At 42.5% G+C, this 26,299-nt stretch overlaps 2 protein-coding genes across 2 annotated transcripts; one reads left to right on the top strand and one right to left on the bottom strand.

Moving 5' to 3' along the window:
- Window positions 1-7,030: 7,030 nt before the first annotated feature.
- Window positions 7,031-10,288, bottom strand: TMEM52B (transmembrane protein 52B). The gene is made up of 5 exons (XM_009574224.1): window positions 10,241-10,288; window positions 9,571-9,614; window positions 8,863-8,901; window positions 7,736-7,902; window positions 7,031-7,281 (listed from the first exon to the last, which is right to left on the bottom strand). Exons 1-5 carry the CDS (start codon window positions 10,286-10,288, stop codon window positions 7,031-7,033), a joined length of 549 nt encoding a protein of 182 aa, XP_009572519.1.
- Window positions 10,289-19,507: 9,219 nt separating this feature from the next.
- On the top strand, window positions 19,508-20,058 carry LOC104074180 (C-type lectin domain family 7 member A-like). The gene is made up of 2 exons (XM_009574225.1): window positions 19,508-19,617; window positions 19,896-20,058. The coding sequence occupies exons 1-2, from the start codon at window positions 19,508-19,510 to the stop codon at window positions 20,056-20,058; spliced, it is 273 nt and encodes a 90-aa protein (XP_009572520.1).
- Window positions 20,059-26,299: the final 6,241 nt, after the last annotated feature.

The raw sequence follows: 26,299 nt of genomic DNA, 5'->3' as shown, positions 1-26,299 counted from the left end.
GGGTCCAGGCCTTGGTGTCCCCTGTGTGAGGCTTGAATGCCTCTGCTTGTCTGAAACGGGGGTAGTGAGCCTGACCTATTCTTAAAGTGGCTGCGAGATGTAACACCAAAAAAATGCTACTTTTCGTGACCATCCCTGTCACTATTGGATCTGGATTATTCCCCTGTTCATAACATCTCAGTTAAACAACAAGGGGCATAAAGTGTGTCACATAATGTGCCAGACCAGATACACATTACAAACAGCAGACAGTTAAAGGGAACTGTCTGTAAACAAGCCAAAATAGCCGGCCAATTTTAGCTCAGTTACTCAGCTGATACATACTTGGAATATCTTTGTTTTTTTCTAGGAGTAGTTGGGCTCACAATTATTTACTGACCAGCAAAAGAGAAGGTATTAATGAATGGATCAGCATGCTCAAATCAGCACAAAAATTAATTGCTGCTACACTGGGGACAATGAATGGGAGCGTATCAAATAATTCTTTCTTTGCATGCTTCATCCAGAGAAGCAGAACTACTGCAAGGATGATCTTTTGTTTGTGGAATAGCTTTAGTTGTACTAGTAGAGGCTGAGTGGGACAGCAGACTGCCTCGGATGCGTAAGGTGACTCTCCAAGGCCACACCAGTGGCAGAGGTGAGAAGACCCAGGTTTCCTATATCTGATTCAATCCTGTGCCAGCATGTTGACCCAGAATGAACAAGGGCAGCAAAAGACATCATTGCTGTTTTGCTGGCACTCTGCTTCTACAGTGTGGCTAGAATGGAAAAAATCCAGACTATAGCAAAGAGTCAGCTTGAATCCTGAAGAAATTGAAGAGCAAGCTGGATGCTCCTTAATGATAAAAACCAGGATCAGGGGAACATAAAGCCCTGGTCTTTTTCTAGAAGTACTCATATAAATCCTTTAGGCTGCCACAAGAAACTCCTAGTACCGGTGGTTTTATTCCTATATACTGATACGCACACTTGAGTTGCCTGCAGGGTGGGACTCATCCTGGTACCAGGGGTAGGAAGGGCCTATTGCAAATCCCCACAGCAGATCCAGGGTGTTAGCTTGTGCCCTCTGCCTCGCAGAGAGCCGTTTCATATATTGGCCACCATCCACTTTTGCACTCCATAGCACACTACTTCTTGAACTCAGAGGCCTTTTGGTGATGCTCCCTCTCCAAGCCCTGGTGCACTGTGATCTCTCATCCTGAACATAAGTAGAGGAGAGATGGAGGAAATACATTTACTTAGTTGCAGATGTGCTCAGATGGTGGCAGCTTCCAGATAATCTTGCCTGGCACAGGAGTGTAAACGGCCATGGGATAGAAATCTCACCTACACTTAAAATGTAGGCATGATTATAATGTACAGCTGAGCCTGTCACTTTAAACTGCCTTTGTGGTCAATGGCAATAAATAGGCATCTTGGGGTGGGATTTTTCTCACCTGAATCATGACATCTACTTTTGGATGGCCGAAGAGTGCCCCCAAGAACTCTGGCAGGTGCTTTAGGGTCTAAGCTTGTACTACTCAGTATGGTGTAGCGTGACCTGCAGAGCTCAATGCTCAGCTCCAACAGGTGCATGCCCCAATCTCTTAAGGATAGAGCAGCCCACAGTGGGAACAGCATAGACTGGTGTGTCCCAGCTGCCACTAGTTCACGTGCATAAGGTTCGTACAGGAAGCATCATCAACTTGTTTCTGTCTGTCCTAGGACACGTGAGTGTTCCCCCATGGTTGCAGGTAGTGTCAGAGGATCTCAGAAGGGTGAGTCAGAAGGAAGGCATTATTTTTGTGCAGTGCCATAGCGACTAGCCTAGGCTGAAGGAATCCCAGGGTTTAGACCTGGGGAAAATTCTGGTTTCATGGCATTGCGCCTTTCTATAATACCTGTGTTTGGCCTCATTGCTTCCTAACTGCCTGCAGCATAGCAGTTGCTAAAGTGTATTGAAGGTCTGTAGTGATGTAGATGCCTCTTCCTCAAGGACAAAAGAGAGGAAATTTTCTAGCCTGTTTCACCCAGGCCACCAACCCATTTTGGTGATTTTAACAGACTGTTCTCAAACTCCTGTTGTCCTGTAAATCGCTGTTTCCATCTCCAGGACTATACACAAGGCAGCCAAGCTGGCATCTAGTTTGAATTTCTGTTGACAAATCAGAGAGGAGTTTCAGGGTTCTTCCCTGGTCTGATGCAAAGATATGGCCTGCGAGAGCATTGCTAGGTGACTCCTCCTCCAACAAATCCCACGTGAGGATCACAAATGTCCTTACTGAACTCCTCCTGCCCTGATGATGCAGCCCTGGATGTGCAGCCACAAGCCTCGCTCCTCCCACTTCCCTGCTTCCTCCCCATCAGGCACTGAATTCCCAGCCCTCTCCTCCAGCTCAATAATAACAATAACGTCACTGGCACAACAGCAGGCAGGAAGATGATACATGCAGAAGCAGTGACAAACAGCTAATCATCTGACTTAAAGTTCCTATTAAAATGTCAACCTATGGGCATGTGACAAACCCCACATTCCAGGTCTGTGTGCTAGAGGGAGGAATTGGACATGGGGTTGGCTAGTTTTCCTACCCTGGACTGCCAGCACAAAGTGGTCCACAGAGTGGCAAAACAATATACTCTTAGTGTATTGCTGTGTCTGCAGCTCATGTAGGCAGAGGCTCACTTTAAAAGGGATTCCCCAAGCATTGCCAATGCTGTAGCCATAGAAGCAGGAGATAAAAAAGTTTACACAGAATCTGGGGGCAGGGTTTGCAGCCCGTGCTGTACCACACAGTGCTCCAGGGGCACTGCTAGGAGCTCTGCAGTGCACTACTGTGAAGTGAAGCTAGCTTAGGTATATCTACACAACTGGCTAAAATTCTGTGAATTAAGGATAAAAATATCCATTATTTGCCCTGTGTTTCTTGGAGATGTCATCTAGATGGATGTCTCTTGGGAACCCCCTGGAGCTACTGTTCAGCTACTTGTAACTCTGGATTCCCTTGGATATTTCTTTCATTAGTACCTGCCCTTGGGTACTTATTCCATTTTGTACCTCCACAGGCTGACTTTTTTTCTTTTTTCTTTTTTTTTTTTTTAATCTTTAGTGTGGTTTCAGCGTATCAAAGTCTCTCTTGTCAGAAAACTTCTACTTTGTAGTCTGAATGGTGATTAAACCGCAGAGGGCCTACCTGAAGTCACTTGTGATTCTGCTCTGTTTGATGCCCATCCATGGCACATGGATAGTTCTTCAGTCCTTGCCTGGCATCTCTCCTGCACCACTCGTGACTGGTCACCAGTTTCACTTGACACTGGATCTATAGTAGCCTCAGAGCCAGTATGGGCTCATTGGCCCTGGGTGAGGGCACAGGATTAGTCACTCCCAGCAAACAACGGCTAATTGTGTAGATGTTTTCCTTTCCTCTAGGAAATGGCTCTGTATAGTCTATCATCTCACTGCTCTATTTTCTACAGCTTCTTATTTTTTATTAAAAAGCTGCTCATTCCTCCCAAACTGATTGCATGGCCCAGCCTCAGCTCAAGTTGCGTAAATGCATACAAATGATGTTATGAGGAGATTAAGGAAAACACCTTGTTGCGCGGTGAAAAACAGCAGCAAGGGACGGAACGCCAGATCTGAATAACACAAGCCTGAGATCCCTTTGTTCCAGCTGATGATTTGAGTGGCCTGTTGGGGATGGGTATCATTGTTACTTACAGTCCTGTGAAAACAAAGGAGAAACACAAACAGTGGGGCCAGTGGAGTGTTTCTGAAGACCAGTCTTTCTCAAGTATGTTTGAGGGGAACCTAAGGGTGGCGTGGACAACTCCTTTGCAGCACCTGGTGTCGGTGTCCTGTTGTTCCTCTCACGTGGTTTCAGCCCAAATTACTCCATGTGCAGGCTAAAGGTAGTCAGTGGAGACTGGCTGCTCTTTCTCCTTCGATATCACTTGTCCTATGCTTGCTCGGGTCCCACCCTTTTCCCAGTGTGTGGTCAAAGGTTGAGTGAACAAGCGAGCTGAAGCCAAGCCAAGGGTCAGTGATTTGGTTATGATATAGTTATCTTCAGTACTTTGTGCATCATTTTCCCCATCTACAAATGGAATACTAAGGCTTGTCTGATGCGTAGGCAGCGTGACAACATGGTTAAAGTCTGTAAAGTGCATGGGGATCTTTGGATGCAGTTGCTATTTGAATATTTATTTAAATGTTGCATGAAAGTATTAGTTCTTTATGTTTGATAATATTTAATATTTGTACTTAATTTTCAATCTGAAAGCATAAAACATTTCAAAGTGCTTATTGGCCAATATAATACAACACACAAAGTGTATTCAAAATCCAGACTCAACAGTGAGATGGAACCACCACTAATGGAGTAAAAAAACCAGCTGAATAACAGCAAATTGCAGTACCAAGTAGCAGTTTATCTCTGTAAATAAGTAAACTTGCTATATTTTTATGGGGTGTGGTCCTGCTTTTTCACGAAGTACATGTGATCTTTATTCACTCTGTCCTCATTTTTTGATTGTTTGTGAGGAGAGAATGTCTTTGAATCGTAACAGATCTGAGAGCAAGAGTGAAGTGTTTCCAGTCACTGACACCTGGTCTTTGCTGACATATACAACCTTGCATGGTTAGATAGAGTGTCTGTAGATCTGCTTCTGGTTTTTGTTTGTTTGTTTTAATCTGGTGTTTTATCATGTCTTATGGGCTCTGAGTGGTTGATCCCTTGCAGAAGTTATAAATATTTTCTCTGAAATAGCTCATCTGAAGTCAGTTTAGTAGGAAACAATCCCCGAGCAAGTGAAGTTATATACCTATCGTTATTGTCACTTGAAATATTTTTGATGTCTTGCCAGTAAAAAAAACTTGAGGGAACCTGCTCTAGCACCTAACAACTAAGAATGAGACAAGCAAAGAAGGATGTGAGCAGACGGGATGGGACAGGAGAGTTAGACAATACTGGCTCTGGTCAAAGGAAACACACTGAAATCAGCTGGTAATACCCAGCTCTGGGTGCAAGTGACCTGTAACTTTTCCCCTTGAAACTGAGAAAGGAGATAGCGGAGGTGATTTGATGCAGAGGAGGGGAAAACTAAGAATTTTAAAACTTCCCTATTTATTGCACATCTTATACAAAAATTACGGTGTAATTATTATTGAAAATTATTAAAAATTGCGCATGCCTGTTTTGCTAGGCAGGACTGCTGCCCTGTGGAGCAGGGCTGCCATCTCGTGTTAAATGCCCGCACAGCTTGGGGCTCATAGGCTGAAGGAAAGGGGTGGAGGCAGCGCAGGAATGGTATGTTCCCCCTGGAAACGATTGTGAAGGCTTGCAGGAAGTTTCTGGGCTTGACGCATGTTCAGCAGATCCAAATGTCTCTGCTTGCTTCAGGCTTTTACTGTGGAGTAAACAAGAGCCTTCCAGGAAATGTTCTGCAGCTTGGTGGAGAAGTCAGGCTTGAACTGGACTTCAGAGAGCAGCTGATGAAATAGGTCACTCTAGTAGGTGTTCCACAAACAGTTATTATTATTTCAAGCGTGCTGTATAGCAGAAGAAACATAGCCTTATATGTCATTTATTTATTCCATTCCAGTTTATCACTCATTAGCGGTACAATTAGGTAATAACTAGGCAATTCGGGAAGAAGTTTGTGACCTAGGAAGTCAAGACCCTCATTAAATTCCCTTGGATACAAAATTAATCCCTGAAGCTATCTTACCAACCTTCTCTAAAATTCTCCATGGCTGTAATCTCAACAGCCGTTAGGTTCCTAGACATGTTTGGGGACCTGGTCCTTGTTCTCCTTATCTACAAAATAACCATATTCTTACGTATTTCGCAGGAGCATTGTGAAGATCAGCATGTTAGGGACTGTGAGAATTTGGGTACTGCAGTAGGAAGGGCCATGCAAGCACTTCAGAACGATGTGATGTCCGTGACCTGTGAATTCATATCAACGTTAACATATACATGTAATTCATTCATGGCTGCTTATCATTTGATATTTGATGTTCTTCTGCTTTAATGTTTTCAGTTGCTGAACCTGGGGTAGAGACAATACTGATGTAATTCAACAGTCACCTTCTCATGTGTACCTAGTCCAAGAAAACATTTTACAGATGGTCCATACCTATGTTCACCCAAACAGTTTGCTTAATCTCTGGATGATTCAACATATTTGTATCGATCAGGAAAGACTCACAAATTATTTCCATCTGAGAAATGGCTTAAATGTTTTAAATGGTCTTATGATCTGCTTTTGACAGCAATATTAAGAATAATTAATAAATGATACAATGTGAATGTAACTAAAATATGATTGAGCTTTATTTTTTATAGTGTTCCGGCTCCTCCCCTTGTTTGATCTGTTTTTGCACATATATTTTTTTAATTCAATTTTAAGAGCTGTGACTACTGTTTCAGAATTGCTATAAATCATATTCAGACTGTATTCATTGATATATCCTCTAGGCCTTTAGGGGACTATACTGCACATACTACCAATGTATGCTGTCTTTTGTTTACACGCAGATTGTGTTCCTACACAGCTTTTTTTTTTTTTTTTTTTCAAATTTTCTATAAATGGTTGGCACTTTCCAAAAGTTTGGTGTTATTATCTGGTATTAAGACCTTCTGACATGTCTTCATTTTTCCTGTTCTGAAAACCTCTCTGCCATACCCAGGAAACTTAGGCTGGAGGCAAGTAGAACGAGACAGCATCTACAATGCCCTTGCAGGTCACTAGCCTGCAAAGTGGCTCAGCACCTTGATCCTGCTGCCTGCTTGTTCATGCAAACTGTGATACTAGTGATGTGCGTATGTAATAAATGGACATGGAGAATGCCAATGGCCAATTATCTCAAGGAGATGTCGAAAGGAGCCATCAAAATATGCTGGATCTGAAAATATTTGGAGTTTTAGTCGCTTTTTTTCCCTTTCTCATTAGACTATGGAAGTTAATCTGATATTCCCCACCCTGCCCAGAAGAATTAGTCTCTGCACGTAACTATTCGGAATTATTTGCCATTCAGTAAAAACAGGCACTAGTATCCTGGGAGGGCTGGCTGGGCATTCTTGCCCTCGGCAGATGCCTGCAGTTTTTCCTCCGGCACTGGATCCAGGTCTGGCACTTTCTGCCCTGCCTTGGCGACTGTGAATCTGCTCATGTGCAGAGCTTCTTCGTAGACCGGAGGAGTGTCTGATGCCGAGAGGGGTGGTGTTCCCTGCGCAGCGTTATGGGAGTGTGCCACTGCTAATATCCTCCTGGCAGCAGGCCCAAACACGGAGTGGAGAGCTGAAAGGGAGGAGACAAAAGCCGCTTGCCTCATCCTGAAAGCACCATGCGATTAGTGGAGGACGAGTATATCTGCAGCACACAGGCTGTTCTCTCCCCACAGCCTGAATGTTTTCCTTTCCTGCCCCTTCATCCTTCCCTAGAAGGGGGGGGTGCGAAACCCCATCAGCAACATCCCACAATTACTCCTTCCTCAAACGCCACGGGGGCCCGTAGCTGCCCTTATTCCACCCAAACATGTCTCACAGCTGACTCACCATCTGGCTGCATTTGCTACATGAAGCCTGGTGAGCACCTTAATTTGTACTATGTAGAGATTTATGTGCTATGTCCCTGCCTCCTGCCACAAAGTTCCCTCTGCCAGCCTTGGGGTGCCGCAATCTGGGCTTTTTACAGTGCAGCCCCTCACTTTGGGGTGTGCTGAGGTGCCCAGCCTCTGTCGAAGCCAACTCACAGGTAATGGTGCTCTGGAGGGTGCTGTCATGGTCAAAAGCAATGACGGTGACCTCGTAGGGCTGAGGACCCGATTCCTCCCCTGTCTGACGGCAATGAAAACAGCATCTCACGCAGACGGAAACCAGGCCACACAGGAACAGCAGCCCACCGATCACCACCACCAGCCTGGAAAGGGACAGGACACAGAATTAGGACAGAAAGACTTTGTTTGCAGGAGACCTTTTAAGGTCTCTCCCTGTTTGAAGTAGGGCTAACCTCAAAGCTAGACATGGTCATTTGGAGCCTTGTCCAGCAGAGTTTGCACAGTCTCCAGGGATGGAGATCACAGGTCTGCTCCGGGCACCCATTCCAGTGCTGCACCACCCATGGGGGAAGCATTTTTTCCTTCTGTCTAATCAGAATTTCCCTGGATGCGGCTTGGCCAGTCACCTCAGGTCCTTCTGCTGGGCACCTCTGAGAAGACTCTGGCTCTATCTTCTCTCTAGATCCACTTTAGGTAGTGGAAAACTGCAATTAGGCTGCCTCCTTAGCCTCTTCCAGGCTGAACAAACCTAGTCCTTTCAGCCCCTCCTCATACATCATGTCCTCTGGACCCCTGACCATTTTATTTGCTCTCCAGTGGACTTGCTCCAGTTTGTCAACATGTCTTTTGTACTGGGGGACCAAAACTGGACTAGGTATTCCAGATGTGTCTTCATAAGTGACAAGTGGAGAGGAAAAATCATATCTCAATCTGCTGGCTACACTCGTATTAATGCAGCCTTGTAGAGGTCCAATGACTACCATGCTTTTTAATCTCATCCTGGTGAGAATTGCTAAGGAATCAGACTGAAATTACTTTAAAAATGGGCCTTTTAAAGAGCTTATTGTGCCATGAACTCTATTAATATTGTGCATTCTACTAAATTAATACATGGAATAAAAAAGGAGGCCTGCGATGGCAAGTCAACAATTGTCCAAGATGATGTGATAGCTAAGGGGTTGCCTTGCTACTGTAGAGCATTAGGGGGTGCCAAGGGAGAGTGGGGGTGGCATCGCACTTGAGCAGGTCACATTTAACCCCACTGTTTGCTACTGAAATTGTCCAGAGATGCAGATATTTAAAGTAAACTTATGCCATCTTACCAGATATACCACAAACGGTCCCACTCTGTACCTGAACAGCTGAGAAAAGAGTACAAGAAATAGTTAGCCACAGAATACCAAATAAATGGGAAGATCCCTACTGTATCCTCTTCCAGCTCCCCACATGCTCCTCACTTACAGTCCAGCTTCTGAATGGCACAATGATGAGAAACGCACTGTGCTTTGTGGAGAAGACAGTTGTCCGACCTCATCAATCTCCCTGTTAGCTGAGTTTCCCTTCTGTTCAGCCTTCTCTCTTTATTGTTACGCTGATATTTGTGCCTGCCCAATTCTGTTTGCAAACCTTAGGGATCTGCATTCACTTTTGTTTTGTCTTAATTTCTGTTATTACAAATGACATCATCAAAAGTAATATTCACCAAAGCAGTATATTTCAAACCAATTTTTCAAGGAAAGGTCAATTCCAAATTCATAATTTGTCAATCAAAATTACACCAGAAAGCTCTTAATCATTACAGGTATCCAAAGAGGTAGCAGGAACAGTACCACATGATCAGTATGTTGAATAGATAGTAATTAATACTCTTCACATTCAAAGCAATGGCAATTTTATGTGAGTTTTCAATAGTTGCAATTAAAGTAAGCTTTTCTGGAAAATGTCAGCCACCATGTCATAACACTGATGCCCACTACTGCCTTTGTCTTTCATAGTCTTCTTAAAAGAGTGCGAGATTGAAAAATACTCACAGTTCAGTGTTGAGACAGCCTTCCTCACCTCTCACTTGGGGGAACTAGAAGGAGAAAAACAAGCAAGATACAGCTAGAGTGAGTTAAGTCTTTGTCATATGCAACTTTCATCTCTGTCACCTGGATTATTGCCAGTCTGAATCTCCTATGGTAAGGACTTACTGTTATCTATCTTCCGTTGTTTCCATCGTATATTCTGCTGTAGATTTGAAGTTATTGTGATACCAACTGCATTGTTTCATATCTTTACTTCCCATAGTCATTAAAATCCTACTTAGCACTGTTCCCAGCACAGACCCCAATTTACCTTCACCCTCACCACAAATTTCCTTTTCCCCACCACAAGCTATGTCATGGCACAGATATAGATCCTTCTCCATGCTCCAGTATTAAAAGCCTTTAAATGTCCTGCCTCATGTTATACCCATGCTGACTTAAATTCTGCTCTGTTCCTCCAGCACTCGTACCCATCTCATTCCTTTGCCTTGGGTACCTTGACCTCTGTGTTACCATCCCTGGAGTAGCAGCAAATATTCTTCTCTTCTGTGCGTCTGCACAGAATATCGGGGAAATTCTTGTGACTGTCAATTGCTAATGCCCCTCCATCTTTCCAAGGTAACTCCACAACTGAGCAGAGACCCCATAAAAAGGAACCTGAGGTATGACTTACCCATAAGAAACACCCTAAAACAAAGCAGATCATGACTGGGCTGTGCATCCCTGTAGGAGGGTTCTGTGGCCTCTTGCTGTCTCAAGCTGCTTGATGTCTTCTTGTCCTTTCTAGTTTCAATTCATCCTCACCAGTCCACTGACCAGGAGAAGGAGCAGATTCCTTGTTGTGTGTTGACTCCAATCTCTTCTTCCCGCTCTACCTCTTTCCGTCCTCCTCTGGGTCTATCCTTCTTCTCTGCCCTCCAGGCTTTTGCTTTCTCTCTTTCTCTCTTTGTCACTGGCAATTCCTGTTTGTTTCTGCCTGTCTCCTTTTGTTATTCTCTTGGCCTGCTTCTCTCCGTCTTTTGAAGGGATCTCTAAAGCCTTCCAGTCAGATCAGGAGAAAAGCGGTGGCTACAAGTTCTTACTTTAGATGTTGAACTAGTTCAGTGAAGGGCATCATGAGATCTCCGCAGACCTGACCCTTTCCTTCTGTGAGCAGAAAGGGTCTCTGAGTCTGTTCATTCCCAATTAGTCCTCTCCCCGCCCCTACCCTGAGGGGAGTGGGTTGAAGGTCATGTTATTGACCTGTTTAAACAGAGTTCAGGTTTCTCTCCCTCCTCCAGTACCTTTTCTGTCCCTGTACTCACATTGTGCTACCTCTGTGGATCCAAATATTGACTTTAGCCATATGATCAACATGCAGAGTGTATGCTACAAGCGAGATGCTCCTCCTGAAGTGAAAGCGTTTGTAATATAATAATTAAATACAGCGTTTTATATGTTATAGTTATATGTATATCTATATGTGTATGTGTATATATATGTATGTGTATATGAATGCAACATATGTATACATATATGTATGCGTCTGCATATATATACACATATGCGACACCTCTTCTATCTCCCATTTTAAGGCTCTGCCACCATCCCTCTGGTAGTCTCCTGCTATGTCAGTCCTGCAGCTGACCGTCTGCTCACTCACAGGTCCCACTCCAGCCAAGACCCCCCAAATACATCGCAGGGAATACATGTTGATTCTCCTATCCTGGATACGATTTGTCCCGCAGCTGGTTAGATTAGTAGGTTCTGTTCAACGACCCATTAATTTTCTCTCTCTTGTAGAACTGTTTTAGATTTCTGTTACTGCTCGTGGCTATTCAGGGTGTTATTACATGCATATAATTGTGTTCAACTTCTCCTTCTCTTTTGAATAGCTGAGAGAGAAAAAAATGCTCTGCAGTAATGTGTTACTATTTGTGTTTGGGAACCACCTGGGACTGGTGCATAAATATATGTTAAGGGCAGGATAGCAACTAGAGGAACTTGTTGCCCCATGTTGCAATCACAATGCATTCACATTAAACTGGTGAATCATTAGCCTTGGTGATGCATATGAGAGTTTCAGAGCAGAACCAATAGATTCATGAACACAATGTATTCTCCCAAGGCAGGCTAAAAACCGTTTACCATTCTCTAATTATAAAAGTAGTGGTGCAGTATAAACATGCCTTAGCATGCACTTCTTTATATATTTATCTATCTATCTATCTATCAACCTGTCTATCTATCTAAACTAGTCTGCTACTGGAAGAAGGTTTCTGCGTCCTGGTAGACAAATAAGAAACATAGAAACATGAGCTATTGGCTTTGTATTTACATGGGAATTGTCCAATATTCTTTTTGTCTCTTTCTCCTGAAATCTTTTGTGTATTATGGGAGTTCTAGAAGAAAAGACCCAGCAGAACTGTAAAATAGCCTTTCTTTTATGTACAGCTTTTAAAACTGGTGGGATTCAGTGTGGAAAAGAAGTGCAAATTACTGATGTTTTTCAGGGCCTTTTTATTATCAGTGTGATAATTCAATAGATTATCAGTTGATTTTTAACTGAAATTCAGTCTCATGAGAATTTCAAACTCTAGAAGGATCAAACTGGAGAAATATCAGATAAAGTGATAAAAAATTTCTCTAAAGAAAAAGCAGCAGTGTGACATGAACCAGTGACTCCTCCAAAAGCATATCATAAGTCATTCTTGCTGAAAGTTACTGATCATTCTTTTTCTATTTCTATGGCATTGCCATTAATACTGTGCTTCCAGTAATCCACCTATGGCCCTGCTAGCCTATCACCCAACAATAGTTTAATTTTCTCCATATTCCTCTAGTATTTTGCCTCAATTATCTCAATATTTCATTTTTCTTTGTTTAATGTTATATTGCAGTGACTTTTCTCTTTCCTATTTCCCCCTTGCCACCTTTCAAAAGGTTTCAAAAATGTGATCAGACTCTTACAGAACTGCCAAAACAAACAAAGATATCCCATCACTGACCTTTCACTGTTCTTTGCAGTTGTTTAAAATCTAAGGGTCCATTCCATAGTAAGCTATGTGATTTGAACATATCCTTCCTTGGATGCCAGAGAAAGCAGACTGTGGTATGGACAGAAAATACTTCTGTCCTCTCTGCTTATACAACCCTGTTCTGGTTGTATCAAGGGATGCATCTCAAGCCTGTTCTAACTTTTATTTCATAGGTAACATGATCTTAACTGGGAGTAAAGCTTCTTAAAGAGCTGAAAAAAATGCTGTTGTAGTGCTCTTAGAAGTTGTTGAGAAATTGCTGCTTGTTCCCTGCTACTCTTCAAAGGAGTATTCCACTACAGCCACCTTAATTGGTCATACCCAATGCTTCCCCATGGGGATTTTGAAATGTAAAATATGGGACCACATTTGGGGCTCACAAGGACCCCTGATACTTTTGCAGGTGTAGTAAGACATTATCAAAGCTTTCATGTATTTCACACTGGATGATGGTAATCCAAAAGGGCTCCGTTACTTGTAAAACAAAACAAGATCATTATTGAATAAACTGCGCATAAAGAAGCGGAACACTTCCCTCCCATATTTCATGCTCTTTCCACTGAGGACATAAGGGTTGTTACCTCCCTTTGACAGAAAATGTGACAGAGGGTGCAAAAGCAGCAGCTCACTGGGGACAGGGTAAGGCACTCCTGTAAATTAACAGGCATTGGTCTGTATGTGTCTGCCCAGATGCTGGAGTCAAGTCACTGCGCTCCGTTTTCCGCTGTAAGATAAAAGTCTGGGAATGCCTTTCGCCCTGTACCCAGGGAGCTTTGATCTCCAGCAGCCTGGAACTAGTGAGACGTGTTGCTGGGGGGTAGTATTCTGTGCTACCTGGTGCTCATCCTTGTTCCCAAGTTAACAGCTGGTGAGACCAGCAGTTCTTGGGCTGCGTGCGGTAGAGCCATATGAAAAGAAACTGAAAGTTCAGGTCTCATTCCTGTCATTTCATCAGCAGACCTAGAAATAGCAGGAAACGTAGGACCAGGTAAATTTCTCCATCTTATTCCTGGTGCTCAAAGTTCAAGAGAGCATGGTGCAGGCACTCAAGCTGACGGGTGACCCCTCCTTGGATGCAGTGGCAGCCCTAGTACAATGGCATGCTGCTGTGCTCTGTCAATCACTTTTGCTAAAAGGCAGGGATTATCACGTGTAACTTTGCCTGGACTGCTTCCAGGCCAGAGCTAGTCCAGGAGCACAGCATCATATTCTGGTACATGAATTTTCTACCCAGACTCCCCATTAGTTCAGCAGATTTCTTCGGCTCATTCCTTTTTACAGTGCAGACATACTTGGAACAGCAGCGGGCAAACCTGGATTCATTTCTTTGTGTCCTAGAAACGGGCAATGGAATGACAAGCCTATGTGCTACTCCATCAGGACAAGCGTGATGTGCTTACAAGCAATAAGCAAAGGGGGTCAGTATGTTTCTCACTTCATTTTACCTCCAGTCCTCCTGTGTCACTTGAGAGATCGAGGAGCCCTTCGCTGAATTTACTGAATATTAATCACTGTATAATAAAGCCAGGAAACAAACCCCCCTCATGCTGAAAAACTTCAAGGAATTGTTTAGACTTAATCCAAAATTAATGTCATCTCCTCTTCACCTCTCCCCTTCCTTCTTTTTCTTTCTACAGAAAGGATGTACCGCCAAATTGGGTAACTCTATGCATCTGTTCCAGGAACTGAGAACTGTGAGGTTTCCGTGCCCCATTGCATTTTTACGCACACAGGAGAGCTAAATACTATTCTGGGACTCTGCTGCGCATAAACAACGCCCAGCATCGCTGTGTCATGAAATCCTTTAGTATGAGCCAAAAAAACCCTTCTGACTTTCGCATGAATCACTCTGTTAGCTCCTAATGACACTGACCATTCGTTTGATCCCAGCCAGAATCTTATCCCTGTTTCTCCTGTGGCAGCAGCCAAACTTCTGAATTCTCCTGTAACCTTGTCAGAAATGACAAGTGAAGAAGTGACATATGCAGACCTGAGGTTCATGACACTGGAAAAATCCCAGGACCAGGAGCTCCAGACTGCCAGAGCAAAAGGTAGTGGTGGTGTTGGGGGGCAGTTCTCTCCAAGGCAAACTCTCACCTTGGGGAACATTTTTTATGTGACGCTCAGAGGAGGATGTCACCTGCATATTGCATCTCGGCTTCTGGGAGCCCTTTGAACTCAAATCTTCTAAGAAATTGGAGGGACAAAGAAGGAGCAGGAGATTAAAAAAAAATGGAAGGTTGGAGAAAGTGGAAAAAACGTTTAGATTTGAGAGGAGAGATATAATTAAGGTTGTGGGATGCAGTTACGTAAAAATAAACATGTTCCAGTTAGACGTTAAGTCTAACTACTGGAAGTTAGTGAAGTAATCTGCCTAAGGGACCTTGCAAAAGTCTTTCAGTTTTACTCATTTAAATCTGACTAACTGAATGAAGTAAATGCTAGGGGAAAAACATGTTTTCTCTCAAGGGAAGGAATAGATGGACAAATACCTTTTTGTACTTAAAAATCGTAAAAATTATGCTACATAGCTTCACAGAGGAAGGGAGGAATGTGATTGATCCCAAATCTTTATCCTTTATGCATTGCATTAGTGCTTTAGAATCGCTCTGTATGAAAGGTAGTAGCAAAGCAAAGAGATGTCATGTTCCAGCCTGACTAAATGTCTGGAGATGAATTTGATAAATTTGATAATAATTTAGTAGATTAAAGAGGTCTTTCTGAAGGAAATTTCCCCTTATTGACTAGCCAATGATTATGTCATTCTCACTTTTTGAGGGGTCCTTGAGTTTTATACTTGGAGGCTGAAGCTGAACTCCCAGTAATCTAGTAGGGTTCTTCTCAACTGTTGGTATGCCAGTTATTTCTGTTGACTTCAACATAATATTAGTATTCCCACTGAAATTTCCTACTGGAGTCTAGTAAAAGAACACAAAAGTCACAAACTGGAAGCAGTCCTTTCCTCTGTGTTTTGGGACTGTGTAAATTCACACGGGTGTTTGCATTTGCTCACATTGCAAGAATGGGTGTGTGCATCTCCAGGTGTGAGACTGTTTCTGTGCAACTGCAGATATGTGGTCTTGTTCATATCTGTATGCCCTAATTTCAGATTATTTTGCAGGGGCTTGGCTTTCACTGGTGGCTGTTTCTGAGGTTATTTTCTGAAAAGGTGAATTAATTCCTGATTTGGCAGGTTAGGCACTCAAAAGTAAAAATACCCCAATACCTGGCTGCATATGAAAATTTCAGCCATTTTTTAAGCACAAATACTTCCTTGATGTTCTTTCCCCACATGTGAAATTCTGTGCTGTTCAGCTTTATTTGCCGAATTCATTTTCTCTTACAAGCTCCTGGCTAAGCTAGTCTCCGTGGCTTGCTCACTTCCCAGCCCCTGACTCCTAAGGAGGACTGGCCACAGCCAAACGATGGGACAATTTTCATAATGTAACACCACATACTGGTCTGAAACTCAGCAATTCACTGGGCAGACCACCGGTCGTGTTGTCTTGTGCAATATAGGAGCTGCAGATACAGCTGTTCTTGCTGCTTTCCTTCTTGTTGTCTATCCCAGATTCCCCCAGTCCATCTTCCTGTTGGCGACTGGCTACAGTGGCACTTGGGGTCTTCTGCCTAAGTTCAGTGGCAGCTGCAGGAGTCTTGGCTGCCAGGTGTAAGTATGGTCACAGAAGGGGTGCTCAGAGTTCAGTACGAACAGCTAAAAGTCTAGGAAATTAGTTAAGGAAAAGGATTAGCCTAGGGGATTAATGATGCAAAAAAGTGTCCCTTGCTGGAAGAGTTTACCCACTCAAGAGATCTCCCAGTCTTTGAAATTGGGATGTATTGCGTCTTGCTCATAGGTGTGCACAAACTGTATGTAGGTCAAGTATATTCAGTCACGGGGAGGTACGTGTGTTTTTGGTAAGTTTATTCAGGTTGCATTGAGCAGTTTAGCTTTAACATTAATGGAACAATTTCATTCTTGTTTTGCTGTGATTCAAGTCATCCTGGTCTGCCACCTTGTGCATGAAAGGGATGAAAACTTCACCCTGCAAAAGGCAATTATGGAAAGCCTCAACCAGCAGCTGGAGCTCCTCCAGGCTCAGAATTTGAACTTGACAGAGACTGTAAAGCAACTTGTCACCTCCAGAGGTACATAGTGGGGGGAAGATGGTGGTTCCATCGCATTATGGTAGCCACAGATTGATTTTTTTTTCTATCAACCATATTGGAAGGAAAAAAATCAAAATCTCTAAAATTGCTCTGAATTATTTCATTTAAAAATGAATTTCAATGGAGTCAATCAAAAGGCTGCATTTCCATTTTGATCATTTTTTAAGTATCAGTCTTTCTGAAGTACATTTATTGAATTTTTATAATGGAGCTGGTTTATACCCTAAACCAAACATTTTAATTCAGAAAATACCATGATGATGACACTTTTTTTTAAAAAAAATATGTTTCTAGTAGGTAAATTCATTGATGCTACCATTCCTTCTTTCACAGTCAGTTTCAGTAAATTGTAGTAAAAAAATTTTGATGGAAATTTCCTCCTGGCTTTAATTGTCTGGAATGCTTTGACTCCTCAAGACAGCTTCATTCTGTTATGCAGTAGTGGATGCAGAAGTGTAAATGCTGCTGCTCTCTACGAAATGGGATTGTAAGCACTGGCTTTAACAGTTTACAGACTATATGCTGAGGGTATTTTTTTTTTCTTGTGCAAAATAACAGTGTGAAACTTCAATGATGGGTGAGCTGAATATGCTAGATTATCATATAGCAGAGGGAGGAGAATCATAATAAATTAACATCTTGTGAGAGAGTGGCAATGTCATTATCTATGTAAATGTCTGCATTTGAATTTGGCACAAACCAGAAGCTACTTGTAAGAGTCAAGTGCACCGTGCTGTGCTATCTGTTGCCATCCAGCATCAAGTTCTGGCCTTCCCCCTGTACTTTGTTACAGTATAAAATGGTCCTGTGAACTGTAGAGCAACAAACATGGTTCAATGTATAGTTGGGACCCAGTTTCCAGAGATCTCCAAAATATTTTGTCTGGCAGGTCTTTTTGCGCTTGTGATTATTTCAGTTTCCAACTAGAAATGGGGTTCCCCAAATGGTGCAAGAGTGAAAGAAAAATCCAACATTTTGAGTTCTTTCTGGCTTCATTATTACTCCGGGTCCCAAGATGCAGCTAACAGAATAATGTGGCAGAAAGAGTCAAAGTGCAGCTATCAGAAAGGTATTTCTTTAAGAGCAATAGGCTCACGTTATCCTTCACTTTGGCTGGCCATCACTATCTGATGCCTGCACCCTGAATCCACAGCAACTATGAAATGCTACCAGAGAAGTTTAAGTATAAATTAAATATAGATTGGGTTGTAAAGCATATAGCAGGGAAGAGCTGGCCCTGATGTTGTTAACAAGAAGATAAAAGTACGTTCACATGAATAGAAACATACCCATATGACTGAAAGTCTAGGTTTCTTTTTACATCCACCTAGACCCATGTCTCAACCTCCCAAAATTTTCTTCTATTTGTGTTTTGCTAGCACCCTCCAGGTTTGCTGGTCAGATTAAAAAAATCTTTATTATTTGTTTTTCTGATTTTCATTTAGAAATGTTTTTCTGGTCTTCTGGCAACTGGGTTTATTAAGTCTCCAATGAAGACATGAATTTAGCTGCAGAATGAAGGAAGAATTGTTGCTCCTCTGTGACAGAGAGGCTGTGTACTGCTCTAGTGGTCTGCAGGGATCCTCTAGACCACTAGAGACTGCCGTCACTGACAAACCTGATCAGGTGCTCTTTTGTTTTCAAGGACATAAATGTATTCCTTGTCCTGAGAACTGGCTACAGTATGGGGAGAACTGCTACCACTTTTCAAAGGAATGGAAAACATGGCAAGAAAGCAAGGCTCAATGCTCTGCTCTGGATTCCAGACTTCTTAAGATAGAGAGTAAGGAAGAGCTGGTAAAGATTATTTTTTTCTCTCTTTCTAATTATACACTCTGCATTTTACTGTGGCCCGAACAGCCACACCATCCTTCCACTGGTGCAGTATGCTATGGCATGTGTGTGTTGGACCAAGGGGCAAAAACTGTCCGTGCCCCTTTGGAGCCCCTTTACCTGTTCTGTGGCTGCACCTTCCCTGGTGCATCTCTACTGACTTCAAGGGAGTTAACTGAGACACACCAGCTCGGATCTACATCTAGATCCTCATCCCACCTCAGGCCAAATATAACTGAGCTAGTACTGGTTGGCAACTCTTTTGTTGTCTTGCTGGAGAAAACTATTTAGCAACCATCAGAAGCCTGGCCTTCAGCTTCTTGCTGTCCACAACTAGAAAGCTCGCTGGCCTGGCCTGCCCTCTGGGCTCTTCTCCCACATGAGCAGAAGGGGATCCATGTCTTTTTCTGACTCCTAAGTTGTTAGATGAAGCGGCAGATAAAGCACAGCCAGAAGAGCACTTCACTGTGAAGAAATTTCTACCCAGACCCTTAATTGGCAATGGGATTATGTCTTGAACTCCGTGTTTTTATTGTCTGTATTTTCAATTTCCTGTGTACAATGATAGCAAATGATGCAAAGGCCTTTTCCTGCCTGACTTACGCAACCAGGGTCTTGGAAGGAAGTCATTATCCTGTACCCATTACCCAGCTAATGTGCAGGCTTCGGTTATCTCAACAGTCCTTTTAGCTGAGAGCTACTGAAAGCTCTCAGCGGGTTCATTTTCCTTATCTCCAAAGCAGTACTGACTGCCAGGAGTAGGAGGCACTGCCCAGATTCATTTGTGAAAAAAGTGTTACGCGCAGGTGTGAGCAGCTTGCTTTCATTTGCCTCTCTCCTTTTCCCAGTCATAGGCCGATATGACTGAAACAGGGATGTGATTCACAGGCTTTGCATTTATTTCCATACAGGACTTCTCAATGCGATCAGCACAGTATTACAGTTCTTACTCTTTCTGGATTGGGCTGTCTCGCAAGGGAGATGAAGGGCCCTGGCTGTGGGAGGATGGATCAGCTTTCTCCCCTGATCTGTAAGTTGCTTCACAGATAGGAGCAGACCATGTCCAGGCGTATTTGTTATGAACCAGAAGCAGCAACCTTTAACCACCACTCAGTAATCGCCTGTCCCCCCAGCCTGCTTGCCAGCAGACAGGTTACGCATTACTCACTCGCTTATCAACCTAGGCAAGCCCCCATCAGAGAGCTTGTATGCTCTTGTGGGTCAAATGGGTAGCAACGGTTGGGAATTATTGTATCAGCCTGTGACTTTTACCATGGGATGATGAATATCTCTGCTATTTTTTCACAGGTTTCAGATCCAACGAGCCAGCTCAAGTCCTTTCCTAGATTGTGTGTGGCTTCAAGGTGCAAACATAGACACTGCACGGTGTGGCGAGTACAAATTTTACATTTGTGAGAAAGTGGTGGATCCTGCAGTGGTCGAGCAAATGAGCTACTCGGACAGGCACTAGTATGCAGAGCTCTGCAGGGAGCCCTGTCCTGGGATACGTCGTTGTGGGGGCGAGTTCTGCCCCAGTGTTTGCGATAGGGAAAAAGAGTCTGAGCTCAGGTTAATGTAACATCAGGGATAATCTAAGCTTAACTTGCCCTCTGGTGATGCATATCAGCCAGACTCCTTCTTGGGCTTTTTCTTCAACGACTTCATTCCCTCTTTCTTCTTTCTTGTGTAACCACTTCTATCCACTTCTTATAAATTCCTTTCTAAATGAAATGAAATTAAGTATATGATTCCAAAACTCTACTTTAAACATTCATACCTACCTCCCAGAAACAGGAATCAATGACCGTTTGTAAGAGCAACACATCATGTTTTCAAAATCCATCCACTGGGTATTCATGTTGATGTTACATGTGAGCTCCCAATTTACAATAAATTTCCAAATATTTGATGTAATTTCACTCCCCACCTACTGATAACTAGAAAGCTAACAGAATCAGAGTCTGCATTAAAAGACGAATAAGAATATTTATAGTTCTCCTGGTTAGAGAGAAAAGCTTTCAAATGGGATTGTATGCCCTATGGGCTCAAAAAACAGAAGACAGAACACATCTTTATTGAGGAAAGCCAACGATATTTAATGCCCAACAATATTTAATGCCAGTCCAGCTGCTAGTGGATTGTTCTGCTGCATTGGGCGTTAGTGGGGAAGGTGCATTCCTCTAAGACATCTGTCTTGATAATTATCCGTGTCACATCTGATCCAGTTCTTTGATTTCTCAGATTCATTTTCCATTCTGTTTCCATTCTGAATTTCACAACTGGAATAAATATTGCTGCTACTGACCTTTTCTGTAGTGTGTCTTTTTAGTAAGTCAGTGTGCACAGTAGGCTCAACAACCATCAAATACAGGGTCTTTAATGATGCAAAGCCTCCTGCCACTTCGCTGCTGTTTAGGAGGCTGTTCAAAGAGAAGACTGCATCAGAGAAAGCATCTCTCTTCTATGGCACTAGCAAACAATAGAGATCTTTGAAATCTCTCAGGAACAGTCAACTTTATTGTTAGGACTTTTGTTCCTGTATGTATTTTGTACTAATTTCAGCCATTCCATGAAAATTGGACTGTAAGTCGGGGAAAGTGGAGGTATTTAGGCAAGCCTCTAATTATGTTTATTTCAGACATAAAGCTGTGCATCAGAAATCTGCAGTAGCAACAGCCAACAGGTGTCCTGTATCCCTCACTAAATGAGTGTTTAGCAATATGGCAATTATCTTAATTATGGATATGAAGAAGTAATTTAGAGGAGCAGGGACAACAGAGAGTGTCTTGCCACACAGCTATCTCATAGTCTGGAAATGCTGCATTTCCTAAGTCTAAGCACAGGGCCTCAGAAGTCGTGGAGATACTACCTGGGATCCCAGAGCTGACTGGTCTACAGGGGATGCAGGTACGACGTGAATGATGGGAGGGGTAACCCATACAGGGCTATTGTTCTAACACATGCAGGGCATGGTGGGAGGCCCCATCTTATAAGCCTTGGTAATACAAGAGGGTCTTAAAGATCACACCACGAGGAAGCAGGAAAGCCCTCACTGGGGGGGCTGGTATGATGAGGAGACGGTGAAGAGCTGAAGCAGTGAGCGAAACTGGTGTGAGGGAACTGGTGTGATGAGCATGGGAGGGGAGCAATGGTTGATTGTAAGGGCCTGGCTGAGGGAAGAGTGTTGCATGGGAGAAGCACTGGTATTATGGACTATTGCTGGGAGCGAAATGCTGCAGAAAATGAAGGAAGGAAATGTTGAATTAAAGGCTGCTGTTCTGTATCGCTTTTGGGAGGAGAATCCGTTAGATTGTCTTGTCCCCCTGTCTGGGGCATGAAGCACTAGTTCCTGTGCCTGGCTGCTGAATACTCATGAGCTCAGGAACTTATAAAACAAGGGGTAAGTTCCTGGTCCTCATTGCTGTCTGGATTTTTTCATTTTATACCACATCTTCATGCCTCAATGACTCGTAATTATAACCGCTACACAATGAGCCAAGTTGCACAGAATAGAAGAGCGTGTGGCATCCAGTAATTGCCCTGAGGTGTGCAGTGTACAACCTGTTACTGTGTTTGTTTGAGTAATACTTAACTCTGAATTTCCTTGATATGTAGCGTAAATCAGTTCTTGTATTTTGGCTTAAACCAGGAGAGAAAAATTTAGCCTTATAGGTAAGATGATCACTTAAGTCACAATACAGTAAATATTTTAACAGATGTCGTATCTTTTGTTATATGAGGTTAAAATGTTCAGAACTTTAAAGCAATTCAGAACTAAGCAATTTCATGCACATGTCTTCTGCACTTTACCCTTTCCCATAGCCACCCACACACATCGGACCATCTTCTAAATCACTTTGTGCGTTCTTCATGCAGTTCTTCTTAACCCCCTTTGAAATGTCCTCTTCAGAAATCTTTCTCAGATTGCCCAGGATCCATTAAACTAGTTGGCTCACAGGAGTCTGTGCTGCTGAGTAAAAGGAATATTCTCAGTAAGCGATGAGTTAGAGAAACAGTCTTTCCACTTAGCTTTGCAAGTCATGCTAACCATTGCATTTTGCACAGCTACCTGTGAAGTCTGGTCCTTCAAAATTACCACAACTTCAGTGTTAGTTTGTCTTAAGAGCAATGCCATCTCTGCTGCCATTTGGCTGCAGAAAGCATTTAAAACTGACAAAGTTCAAAAGGCAGCATGCAATTATACCTTTAATCAAATGAACTGAGTCATTTCAAGTCGTACAATGCTCATAGGCAAATCTTTAGGTTTTGTTGCACACTGAAAAAGACAAAGGCTGAAATTTTTTTTTAGTAATTAGTCTGTTGTTGCCATAAGGTTTTATTAGCACAGCCAGTTCTGTATTCTTGATGTTATGTTGTTCACAGTGATAAAAAAAAATCTTGAGTCTGTAATTAGCCTTTTCAGTTCAATACAATGTCCATTAAAATCAGAGTATAAGCACTGTACCCATGCCACGTTGTTACAAAACAAGCCTTCAGCTCACAAGCCACTCTCAGTGCTTCTTGGCAAATAATTTCGCTACTGTTCCCAGCATGAGTATTCATCTCAATAGATCTACCAAACTCATGAATGTTTTTCTTCATAGTGCCTATGTGTTTTAAAGACAAATTTTTCTGCTCACTTAGTTTTCTTACATTGCTTTCAGTTGCTTCATATTGACATATACTGCACAAGTAGATCGTTTCTCGGCAAAACTCAGAGATGCAACCTTGAATGGGGTGTCACAGCTTTACTTTTTAATGAGTTTTCTTCTCTGCATTGTCATGCTCTTTACCCTTGGTAGCAGTCAGTCAGTAAAACACCTGCGTCCTAAAAACTTAAACAAATCCAAGTGGGGAAAAATGTTCTTGCAGCAAGATCCCAATACTCATAATTAGCAGAGAAAATAGATGCATCTGTGATTTCACGTGGAGACAGAAGCTGCTGTCTTAAACAGCAGGCCTTGCAAAATATACTGTCATTTTTCAAGTTGCACAGCCACATGATATATGGAAAATGCTGCTAAATCACCTCTGCTAAGGACTGCTGAGAGAACAAGGAAGCAAGGAGAGAAGCACAATGATTTACTGAATGTAACACAGTAAATACAACTGCATATTGGGTGCTTTGAGTGAAATATTTAAGTTTTCTGAGTTTTTTCAGTTTTACAGTTTTGTTTAAAATGAGTGTTCATGTCCTAGACCTAAAATCAAAGTCAAAGCCATGAGAGATGGTCAAGAGAGTTTTTTTCTGTGCAGAATTCTGCAGACAGAGTCAGGATTTTGGGAACCTGCATTTAAACCTATACATTCAATCTTGTTTAGTCTAAGCTTTTGCCCTCTCTCTAATCTTTGATTCCTTTTCCACCACCATCTCATCCCTAACCCTCTTGGATAAAAGAACTAGTTTTAATGCTAAAAAAAAGAAGTAAAAAAGGAAACATTACTCATCCTCCAGTTCTCTGGTTAGAGTCATGTGGGGATTTCTCCTTTTGCTAAATTAAGATTCCCATCCTGTAAATTTAGCAAAAAGAAACTTGTGATTTTACATTTGAAAACTAAAATGCAGAGCTTGTCTAAATGCTTCCAGAAAAGCCTATTTCTATTTCTGTTTCAGAAATTCAGTGTCAGTGGTTTGCAATCACACATATGCCTGCTATCCTGAAAATGTACCTATCCTCCCTGCTCCTCACCATTCTGGAGGCCCACCAGGAAACTGAGCAGAAAGAAATGCTCACTCCTTCTGTAGAAGGGTTGCCCTTTTGTTCTCATTTGAAACAAAAATATTCAGAGTTGTGAAATATTCTTTGGCAGAGAAAGACCACATAAGTCTGATTAAGCCATCAGCAGCAAAGCCAGTATTTCCTCCCTATTTCAGTGTTTCCTGTATTTTATTCCTCTCTCATTCTTTAGATTTATTGGGCTTTTTTCAAAAGAACATAGCTAGTAACAGTGGGCACCTGAAACAAAAAAACAGTCTCAAGTGACATATGGAATCAGAGCACTCAGTTGGAACACACTTAAATGCACAAGATGCACAGGTGACCTTTGTGAGTAAAACATTTTCTGGAGATGGACAAACGACCATACTGAAGTCATATTTGCTGCTATGTATAATGTCAAATTAAGTTGAAGACTTGTCATAGCACAAATTGTGGTGCAGATATTTAATAAGAATTGTGTAGCTAGAAAGCAGTATTTTGTAGGGGAAAGTAAATAAATAATTAACATCAACTTGCCTATGTTATGATGGCAAAAGACTTATGCACTTAAAAAATCTGCGTTTTGAAGCATAATATTACAACCCAAGGAAAGGGAGCAGTTTCTGCTCCTGTATAAGTAAGACTGTATCACAAATACCACACATTCATGGACCAAGATGCATCATTGTTGAATGCAGTGGTTCCAGTTGCATCCCTATGCAAAATGCTTATAGAAATATGCATCGAATTTCTAGTGGACATCATGTATTAAGTGTCACAAAAAGACATCAAAACACGTTTTCCAATTTGTCCACTCAACTCAATCTTCCAACATGAAAGAGTCACTTTCAAACTTGGAACAATAACAGGAGATTTCTGTAATCAGTGTTCCTACTAAAAAATGGCAAGCACTATTAAACTGAGCACCTCATTTGAACATGGCCACGTCGGTATCACACAGAGATTTTATTCACTAGTGTCTAAAATTTGAGCTCTTGAAAAAAACACAGAATCACCGATTTGTTGAGGTTAGAAGGGACCTATACATCAACATCTTCTCTATGAGGATCCTATGGGAGAAACTGTTGAAAGCCTTACTGAAGTCTAGGTAGAGAATATTCACTGTTCTCTCCCTGTTTACCAAGCCAATCATCTCATCATAAAAGGTTATTGGGTTGGTCAAGTATGACTTCCCCCTAGTGAATCCATGCTGGCTACTCCCAATCACCTTCTTGTCCTTCATGTGCCTGGAAATGGTTTCCAGAATTAGTTGCTCCATCAGCTTCCTAGAGACTGAGGTGAGGCTGATTGGACTGTAGATCCCTGGGTCCTCCTTCCTGCCCTTATTGAAAATAGGAGTGACATTTGCTTTCTTCCAGTCCTTGGGCACTTCTCTCAATTGCCATGATCAAAGAGTATTGAGAGTTGCCATGCAATAACATCTGCCAGCTCCCTCAGCATTCGTGGGTGCATCCTATCAGGGCCCATGGACTTATGCATGTCCAGTCTGCTTAAGAATTCCCCGACCTGATCCTCTTCCACCATGGATACATCTTCCTTGCTCTAGCCTTTCCCTTTGGTCTCTGGGACCTGGGATTCCTGAAGGCTAGTAAAGACTGAGGCAAAGAAGGCATTCAGTACCTCAGCCTTTCGAAGTCCTGTGTCACCAGGTCCCTGGTCTCATTCAGCAGCGGGCCCACATTTTCCTTAGTCTTCCTTTTGTCACCTATGTATTGGTAGAAGGCCTCCTTGTTGCCTCATCAGATTCAATTCCTTTTGGGCTTTGCTTTCCTAGCCTCATCCCTGCATGCTCAGGCAGTGTCTCTATGTTCCTTCCAGGTTACCTCTCCCTGCTTCCACCCTCTGTATGCTTCCTATTTGTGTTTGAGTTTTGCCAAGATCAGCTTGTTCATCCATGTAGGCCTCCTGGCATTCCTTCCTGACTTCCTACATGTTGGGATGTGGCCTGAGGTGTCATGGGCCTATCGAGCTATAAATAATTCACCCTTATGT

This window comes from Fulmarus glacialis, unplaced genomic scaffold (assembly GCF_000690835.1).
Source record: "Fulmarus glacialis isolate BGI_N327 unplaced genomic scaffold, ASM69083v1 scaffold9823, whole genome shotgun sequence".
NCBI lineage: Eukaryota > Metazoa > Chordata > Aves > Procellariiformes > Procellariidae > Fulmarus > Fulmarus glacialis.
Note: the sequence above shows the minus strand (reverse complement) of the source record. Positions and strands in the feature narration are given on the sequence as shown.

What these genes read in the sequence shown, in the direction of transcription:
- LOC104074180 (XM_009574225.1), top strand. Translation starts at nt 19,508, where the DNA reads ATGCGATCAGCACAGTATTACAGTTCTTACTCTTTCTGGATTGGGCTG. An exon ending in TCAGCTTTCTCCCCTGATCT is followed by an intron (nt 19,618 to 19,895) that starts GTAAGTTGCTTC and finishes ATTTTTTCACAG; the next exon opens with GTTTCAGATCCAACGAGCCA.
- TMEM52B (XM_009574224.1), bottom strand. Translation starts at nt 10,288, where the DNA reads ATGCACAGCCCAGTCATGATCTGCTTTGTTTTAGGGTGTTTCTTATGG. An exon ending in GGCTGTCTCAACACTGAACT is followed by an intron (nt 8,902 to 9,570) that starts GTGAGTATTTTT and finishes CTCTTTTCTCAG; the next exon opens with CTGTTCAGGTACAGAGTGGG. An exon ending in GACCGTTTGTGGTATATCTG is followed by an intron (nt 7,903 to 8,862) that starts GTAAGATGGCAT and finishes GTCCCTTTCCAG; the next exon opens with GCTGGTGGTGGTGATCGGTG.